Genomic DNA, 10,000 nt, shown 5'->3' with positions numbered 1-10,000 from the left:
GCCCTTCTCCCCCGCAGCTTCCGGCTAAACCAGCTACCCTCACGCAGACTCAGCCAAGAATGCCAGGTTTGTAACAGATATTGGTGATTTATATTTTTCATAATGAAGTGAAGAGGTGATGAAGCTACCATTTGATCAGATTATCTCACTCTAGCGTAGATCAAAACCCAAGTTCTTTATAACTTTTTGCAAAAGATTTTTTTTCTTCTTTTTTTTTTAAATTTTGTATATGCTTTTCAACCCCTTGGATATGGAGCTTCACTGCCCACATGGGTGGCCCAAAATACGGGCATTAGATTTACTTGACTGGCCACTTGTATGTAGTGACAAGACATCATGCTTCCCCTTTGCAATGATAACTTCTGTTTTTCTTCATAAGCATTAGTAGCTTTTTTGCCATTTTCCAGTGTCTATATTTGTCATTTGATTTGCTTTATCCAGAGGGTAATAGACTGCTTTCCTTACGCAGACTCTATATCATCTCTCTAAGTAGTATATAACTGTCACCTGTCCCTCAGTCAAATTTTCCCGTAATGGCATGTTCATGTCACCTGCCCCTCAAGCCTTATATTTTCATGATAAGATGGTAAGGTCAACTGGCTGATAGAGGTTTAGAGCAAATTTGAATTTGTGGTGGAAATTTTCTCTATTTTTCACTTTATTTCCAGGTCTCACTCCGCCTAAGGTAGCGCCACGAGTTAGAGCGGCATCACCAGGTATTGATGAAGTGACTGGTGTCCCATTGAGTTTAGGAATGAGTGTTGCTCAACATCATGTTACTGTTCCTCACTCATCCTCAGGAGGGGCTAACCCTACCCACATGGTACCCCCTGGTGTGGCAGCGATGAGTAGCGTTACTAAGGCAGTGCAACTTACTGCTACAGTTAACTCTGTTCCTGTGGCTGGCCCAAGTAAGTAATCAAAGTTAATGTGATTCATAAAATGATAGCTATCTATATATCCGTTCATCTATCTATCAGTAACTGTACATATACATGTATCTGTGTGTGCGCACATGTGCACATACACACACATGAACACCCACACCCACACCCACACACGGATACTCTCACACTCTCACACTCACACACTCTCATACTCACACACTCACCCTCACACTCACACACTCACACTCACACTCACACTCACACTCACACTCACTCACACTCACACTCACACTCACACACACATACACACACTCACACACATACACACACTCACACACACATACACACACTCACTCACACACACACTCACACACACACACTCACACTCTCACTCACTCTCTCACTCACACACTCACACTCTCACTCACACACTCACACTCTCACACTCACACACTCACACTCTCACACTCACACTTTCACACTCACACACTTTCACACACACACTCACACGAACTCACACACACACACACACACACACACACACACACACACACACACACACACACACACACACACACACACACACACACACACACACACACTCACACTCACACATGTACACTCACAAACATACACACACACATGCGCACTCACAAACACACACACTCACAAACACACACACACATACACACACACACATACACACACACACATACACACACACACATACACACACACACATACACACATACACACATACACACATACACACATACACACACACATACACACACACACACACACACACACACACACACACACACACACACACACACACACACACACACACACACACACATATATATAAACACCACACACACATAAACACCACACAAACACAAACACCACACACAACACACAACACACAACACAACACAACACAACACAACACAACACAACACAAGACACACACACACACACACACACACACACACACACACACACACACACACACACACACACACACACACACACACACACACACACAGACACACACACACACACACAGACACACAGACACACACACACACACACACTTATTCCTGTGTACGCTCCTGCGAATGCGTATAACCATGAGGTGAAAGAGTTGTTTTACGGCAAACTTGCATCTGTGGCTCATGAGCTGAAGCTGGCAGTGAGAATGGCCTCCATTTCCGTGACTTTGCTAGGTCCCAGAAATTGAGGATCTCTGGCTCCTGGTATCAGTGTTCTGACCTGCATCGTTGGGCTTGGTATAGTGATATGGGTAATGTGGCCAAGGAGATCAACCACATCCTCGTTAGCACTCAATGGAGGATCCTCCAGAACTGCAGGGTGTATTGGAATGCCAAGATCTGTGGAACTAATCATACATTAGTTGTGGGTACTCTCTGGGTCCACCCCCCATTGCTCCAATGAACACCTTAGGGCGCTTCATGTGGACAGATTTAGGGAGGGTATGCGTGCCTTGGGGTTTGCCAAGGCTATCTCTGGTCGTTCCACAGCACTTGAAGGTCTGACAGACCCTTTTCTTTTGTGGAACACCTTCAAGGGTGAAATGCTTGATGCAGCCCAAGAATTGATTGCTTAATTCCCAAATGCAAGACAGAATTTTATCTCGCAGGAGACACTGGAAGCCAGAGGTGCTTGTTGTACGGAGAGAGGGTGAGGGCGTTGAGAGGGAGGGTGGTAGAGGGCGTTGAGAGGGAGAGCGGGAGAGGGCGTTGAGAGGGAGAGCAGGAGAGGGCGTCGAGAAGGAGAGCGGGAGAGGGTGTCGAGAGGGAGAGAGGGCAAGGGCGTTGAGAGGGAGGGTGGGCGAGGGCGTTGAGAGGGAGGGTGGTAGAGGGCGTTGAGAGGGAGGGTGGTAGAGGGCGTTGAGAGGGAGGGTGGTAGAGGGCGTTGAGAGGGAGGGTGGGCGAGGGCGTTGAGAGGGAGAGAGGGCGAGGGCGTTGAGAGGGAGAGCAGGAGAGGGTGTCGAGAGGGAGAGCAGGAGAGGGTGTCGAGAGGGAGAGCAGGAGATGGCGTTGAGAGGGAGGGTGGTAGAGGGTGTTGAGAGGGAGAGCGGGAGAGGGCATTGAGAGGGAGAGAGGGCGAGGGCGTTGAGAGGGAGAGCGGGAGAGGGCGTTGAGAGGGAGAGCGGGAGAGGGCGTCGAGAGGGAGAGCGGGAGAGGGCGTTGAGAGGGAGAGCAGGAGAGGGTGTCGAGAGGGAGAGAGGGCATGGGCGTTATAATTTCTTAAGTTCATAATTTCATTAGAGATCTTTTTAGACCAACAACTACAAGCTATTACCCTAGCTTAATAGAGTAGTTACCCAAGACCAATCCAGCAATTAGCACATTGACAAGATCTAAAAGTGGCCTTCTTGAACATCATTTTAAAGAAAAATTATAAAATTTAACTCATGAATAGGAGTAAGAAAACTTTATAAACATACAATTCATTATCTAATCAGACATGGAAATGTTTTTTCTTTAAATGTTCTACATTTTCACTAGAAATTTTACTCTGCTATATTCCATCTTCTGAAATTATGACTAAAAGAAATCCTTTAAAGCTCTACAAAGATTGATCAGAATACTGTCATGAATTCCAGAGAGGCACCAAATCTGATTTTTGATGACAAAAAAAAAAAAAAAAAGTCTTGGTGATATTATCCAGTGATACATACTGTTTCCATATGGCATTGAAGTATTTTCAGAGCTGCTTTCTAAGCGGTTTCACTAAAGAGTATAGATTTGTAAGTGGAGGACAATTTTAATGTCTAAATTCAAAGGCAGCATGTCATTACTGTGCATAACCCCTTGGATCCAGGTAACGTGAACATCACGTCATGAAAAAATCTGGCTCGAAGGGTGGGTGATGTGAACATACCTTCAGGGGAAAATCTGGCTGTAGACCGAATGATGCAAACCTGCCTTCGTGAACATTTTGGCTGAAGGCTGGGGTAATGGAAAAGACTTGCCGCAAGTGCACAAACCTCTTAGTGATTTTGCATTATTCCCATCGATGTACAAGTGTGCAAGGTAATGTCTGTGAGCTATGATTGAAAGAGCCTCAGTTCAATGGAGGGTCCATTTCCATGTTCAGCATCGTATTCCTGGTGCCGTGAGCAGTGATGCAGGTTATACTACAGATAATTGAATATCATGTAAAGACTGAAAAAAATTACACAAATAACAAAGTGTTACATTTTCTTGCAATGAGTTTTAGACTACCCAGAAAGATGATATCAGCTCTGTGCAAAGAAAACAATGCATTACCGTCTGGTTAATGCAAATCAAATAGGAAATATGGGCATTGGAAAATGGCCAAAAAACTAAAAACGCCTAAAATACATAAAAGTAAATATCTTTGCAAATAGGAGGCATAGAGTCTTGTCACACCACACACGTGTTTGCATGCGCCCAGCATACAAGATGCCACTCACATAAGCCTAATGCATGGACTTTTTGTGATGTAATTGCTGTGATACAACCAAATCCAATGGGTTAATAGTAAACACATATATGGACTTACATACATAAACTTCTATATCTTTATATATTTGTGTTTTCATTGATTTTAGTGATAGTGAATTTTGATTTAAGCTAAGCTTTACTTGACAAACTTATTGATTTGTTCATGAAGAATGATGCTGCACCACATCATGGTGAAAAATCCCAAATGCTGAATGATGCCTAATAGCATCATGAGTCTATTTCCCAGTGGACAGGATGACAACTTGTGAGCCAGACAGTCACCAAGGTACAGAGCAGTGTTCACTAATGCACCCTGTCTTCACCAAACTTTACTGGAAGTTTTACCCATTGTGAATGGCTTAACCCAATGCCTATGGGAATGACATGTACATATGTGCTATGCCCACTGTGAGTTACTTGTTTGATTGTTTTTATTCATAGATGGCTACACTGGCTCATTGGTGACTTAGTACACTTGTACTAAGTCACCAATGAGCCAGTTTCGAGTACTGCCTGTCTCGCCTGTTTACCCTTTTTTTTTATTTACGAAAATATTTTACGTTATCCTATTTTGCTGTTACTAATGTTTAAAACATTATAATAATTATAATGTTTATAATAAAAAATAACACCATCGATGTAGATAACACTAGTAAAAAATATGTTTTTCCTGCCAATTCAAATCAGGTAAGGTCACAAGGTCTACCAATTGGCTCCTTTGTGGCTAAGCACTAACAGTGCCATCTATGTGCAGAAACATTTCACAAAAAATATAGAACATAAGCACAGCATTTTCCCCATTTTTTGTACATTTTCCCCGGCGGCATTGGGTTAAATGGTGTTTTTATAATTATTAACAAGAAAGGTTTTCTTCCAGATTTTTTCTGCATTATGTTCTTTTTATAATCAAGGTATACTTTATAGCTACTGGTATCGCTCGTGGAGTCCAGCCTGGAGTTGGTGTCCGACCAGTTATGTATAGTGTATCTACGTCAGAAGTTACTCGAACTGTTACTACTGCGGCTAAAAGTTATAGGTAAGATCAGTTGAGAAGTTTTTGTGGGGGTTTATGTGGTTGATTGTATATATCAAGCAGCAATCTTTTATTGCCAAATATCAGACAAGTTAAAGAGATGACTATACAAAAAGTCTGATGTATGGCAATAGATGACCTTGTTTTGGGCTATACAAACAGTCGCTAAAAATCATCCCATTTAGCACAATGTGGGATAGAAATCTGTGAAACCTGTAAGTGCCCACAGGTCCCCTGTCTATTCCCAGTGTTTTTTTTTTATTATTTTTTTATATTATTTTTTTATTTTTATTTTATTTTTTTGTACTTCTCTAACATCTGCCACAATACTCGTTCATCCCTCTCAATTACAACCCACATGGTCTGCCAGTGGCTTCTCAATGATGTAATGTATCTGAATCTTAAATTCCTTTTAAAAAATCAGTAGAAGTCATTTTGCATTACATGGTAACTCCTCTGTTCATTGTTCTGACAAGACTTACGGGTGACTTGCATTGTATGTTTGCGAAGGCACATTGTTTGCAGTGTATATAACTTTTTTTCTCTAAGAATGAATGTTGGTAAAAATGTGATTGATCAGCAGGTATTTTTAAAAATAAATGAATAGTGAACTACATAATTGCAAAGGCCTTACTCTTTTCAAATAAATTTTAGCGCTGAGGAAAATAGCATCCAAGTATTAAGCATATATTTATAAATGGTGACTTTCTGAATCCTTTTAAATAACATAAATAGAACAGTATGAAATGCCCAAAATTAATTCCAAGATTTCATAATTATTATATAATAAACAGCTCCTTTTAGCACAGCACACTAGTCAGGGCTGGGTTATTTTTACATTATCACTCTAAAATTAAATGATCCAGCATCATACTGCATCCTGTTGCCATTGACAGATATGGTAGGTTAAATTTTTTTTATTATGTTTGTACTAAAAAGTACAGCCGCACACCACATTTTGAGCGGTTTGTTTTGATTCCTATCGATGTGACCTGTCGTTAAGGGGTTAATACCCAAACAGAACAACAAAGATTTGTAACAGCTTTAGTTTTACTGCAATATCAAATTGGAAAAAAATTGATAGCTAGAATAAAGAATCAGGTAGTAATATATTGGCATGCCAAAATCATAGACAGTTGTTAAAAATGTTACCCTTGCTTCAGATTTTTTTTTTACTCAATTGACTAACTGTATGGTGTATGGCACATGGCATTGTATTGCATTGGTAAAGATCTGTCAACATAAGGTTAGTCATAGACTTGGATTTAGCTCCATGATGTAGTACTTTATGAACTGTTTAACTGAAAGAATTTTTTGGCAAGTTAAATAAATTAATGAAATTGTAGGAGGAACATTTTAATTTCTGTGTCTGGAAAATAAAATTTCACATTATGAATAAAGAATAAAGGAGTTAATTTAAGCAGAAAAAGAGAAAAAAAAGTGAATGATATTCCTTGTATTTCAGTTATATAATAAAACTGATAGTTTTCTTTTATGAGGCATCTGTAGGTAGATAGTTTTCTTTTATGAGGCATGTGTAGGTAGATAATTCAACCTGAAGAGGATATAACCACAATAGATTTAGGCCGATGAAATATTGATCTATAGGGATTCTCCTATGGTTCCATGATATAGGGCTTAAGAACCACTTAGTGCTAATGGCCTTGCAAAACAAACGGAAAAACTGTTTAACCCTGCAATGACGGTGCCAGAAAATTCTGTGTCACTAATTCCGGCAACTCTCTGGCCTTGTGGGAATTCACTGTGTATAGCAGAAGCAAGCACTTTAGCCCGGATATAAGAGGTTAAAGTGTCTTCCAAAATATAATAGCTCTAGAATATTACAGTCATTCATTTTTAAGTCAAAAAATCAAATCAAACCCCTATGATTCAGATGATGTTCCCATCATGTATTGAAAAAATTTGAAGTGTGGATGATGTGAACATGCTGTCACGGGAAAATCTGACTGCAGGCCAGGTAATGAGAACTTACTTTTGGTAGTATTTCGGCTGAAGGCTGGGGTGATGGGAAAGACTAGCCACGAGTGGACAAACCTCTTGGGAGGGTGATTAGACACATTTGGGGGTTTTGCATTATTCCCATCAATAAATGAGTATGGAATGACTGGAAGAGCCCCAGCTCGATGGAGGATGCCATTTCCATGCTCAGCATCGTATTCCTGGCGCCACTACCGGTGGTGCAGGTTCTATAGCAGAAAATTTAATATTACGAAAAAAATTACATATACCCTAGAGAGGTGATATGTAGTCTGTGCAAATAAAACAATCTATTATCAATTGGATAATGCAAATCTAATGACAAATAAGGATGTTGAAAAATTAAAAAAAAGCTAAAAGCACTTATGCATAGAAAGAAAATATTGCAAATATGAGGCTTAGAGTCTTGTCACTACACATGAATGTTCGTGTGTGCTTGGCCTACAATCCGTGCACCCAGCAGAGCAGCCATTCATGTAAGCCTGATGCCAATATTTTGGGCCATGTGATAGCTGTGAAGCAACCGGATCTAAGGGGTGAAATATAACTGCAAAATGTAGCAACCTAATGTTTCCTCAACCCTTTGAGTGTTGCAGTTTATTTTTTGAGTGTTTGGCTTCTTGAGTATTTTGCTATGAAATATTGAAATTGCCATTTGACAATGGGGTAAAATTTACTGACATGCTGGTGCTAAAGAAGTCTTTATTTGGATATATCTGCAAGTGGCACTCAAAAGATTAACGAAACAGTCTTTAATTTGGCTCTCCAAGTGCAGATAATGCAGAGATTGTTGACCTGTAAAGTGGATTAACAAGGAATGGTATGAATTGGCCCTCCGCATTATCCTCAGAAGAAGAAGTATTAGGATGGGGAAGGATAGGAATGATAGGAAAAATGGAACTGGATTACGAATTCCAATTTATTTTCTTTGACAAGCTATCATGTTTTTGAGGGAGTGGCAAAAAGTATTGCGTAGGCATGATGAATCTTGTACAGTCCAGATAAGTATTTAATTATATTTTTCAAATAATAGGAATTTCAACCATGTTGCATGGACCACAGAATCCACCAGATTAGCTTGACAGAGGAGAGAATTGGTGAATATTGTGGTATCAACCAACATCACAGATTGTATATGAGGTTTTATTGGTCTCATAATACATATTCACTTTCCTTAACCCCTTCCTGGCGGGTCATGCTGTGAGGCGACAAAACAAACCGCTCGATCTGTGACGTGCAGCTGTACGCTGCGGGGGCGCGCCAAAGTGCTACGAGCCGGCGATTCGGCTTGATGTACCAAACTCCCGCACTCAAAGTCGGCGCATTGCCATTGACCGCTAGAGCGTAGAGTTTTCTTCACCCGTCACCAAGGGGTTAACAACCAGAGACTGGATTATTGTCATTTCATATTTTTCTACAAAGCATTGAAAGATTGATAGAATAATAGATTAAGATGGAGGTTATGTAAAAATTTATTTTCTTTGTACCCCTTTTGTTCTTTAACCCACTCAGGCTGGATGCCTTCATAACATCATGGTGAAACCATCACTAATGCCAGTGCCATCCTATTAGGCCATGCTAGATCGAGTCTGCGCTATGGAATTTATGGAACAAGATTATTCATAACATGAAACCCAGCCCTATTGCTAGTTACACAATAGAGTTGACTCCCTTTAGATCTTGTCTTATTTTGTCTCAGTCTTGGAACTGTTAGGGAGGACTGCCTGTTGATAGGTGACCAGTCATCATCTGTAAAAATTTTGTTGTCACCATGCCTGGTGAACAGAATCTTTCATTCACTCTCATGTGTTCTCATGTACTTTCATAATGCTTTAATCACCATTTAGATTTTTAAAGCATGTGTGTGAGTGCTTTATCAAATGTTATAGGTGAAGTTTGATAGCAGTTTTGCAAGGATGTTATAGGTTATGGTATAGTGGAGCAGTTACATAGTGAATGAGGTAAGTAGAGTGGCATATATTTAAGATGTGTAATTTGTATCAGAATATGTATAGCTGAGTGTGAGCTTAAGTGTGTGTTTGTAAGTATGTTATGTCTTATGAAATAAGGTCTTCTATTGACTCCTTTTGTACTTGAGTAACACCCAATTCTGACCAGAAAGTGTCTCAAGAGTATACAGTAGAGTGTTGATGCAAGCCTGCATGACTATCACTTGAGTCTTGATCATGACTGCATTTGTGTGGGTGTTGCTGAGCACTGATCACCTGTTGTCCGAGTATCACTGAGTATTGACCTGAGTTATGTCCCGGCAGCCAGCAGCAGACACAAGACTATAGCCAGGGTATGTTGTCATTTTATCTTCTATGTGGCTTCATTCATGGAGAGTAACTCACCCATGTATTGCTCGTAACAGATTTAAGTTTACCTGTTGTTTTTCTCCTTAATTTTCTCTTACAGTATTTTGAATATTTTTCCCATTTAAAGATATTTTGCTGTGCTGTGTATATTTGGAGTTGAGAAGTGAGCATTTCATATTTCTATTTTTTGAATTTTTTGGAAATGTGAAACATTAATTGGCCTTGCTTCGACATTGATTATAAGTCTACCCTAGATTTAAGTACACT

The 10,000-nt window shown here is 40.1% G+C and overlaps 1 protein-coding gene across 2 annotated transcripts in view; it reads left to right on the top strand.

The window, feature by feature from the left end:
* The window catches only part of LOC125039742 (cortactin-binding protein 2-like), an 82,632-nt gene that overhangs the window by 45,142 nt on the left and 27,490 nt on the right, over positions 1-10,000 (top strand). Inside the window, exons 7-10 of one of the 2 annotated variants that reach the window (XM_047633995.1) lie at positions 1-66; positions 669-716; positions 801-911; positions 5,309-5,420. The exon at positions 1-66 is cut by the window's left edge and continues 140 nt beyond it. In XM_047633995.1, the coding sequence (XP_047489951.1) occupies positions 1-66; positions 669-716; positions 801-911; positions 5,309-5,420 (337 nt within the window). Of the gene's footprint in view, positions 67-668; positions 912-5,308; positions 5,421-10,000 lie in introns of both variants that reach the window. The other variant, XM_047633987.1, reaches the window with a different exon arrangement.

The sequence above is a fragment of the Penaeus chinensis genome, chromosome 3, assembly GCF_019202785.1.
Source record: "Penaeus chinensis breed Huanghai No. 1 chromosome 3, ASM1920278v2, whole genome shotgun sequence".
NCBI lineage: Eukaryota > Metazoa > Arthropoda > Malacostraca > Decapoda > Penaeidae > Penaeus > Penaeus chinensis.
This window is presented reverse-complemented; position numbering and strand designations above follow the sequence as displayed.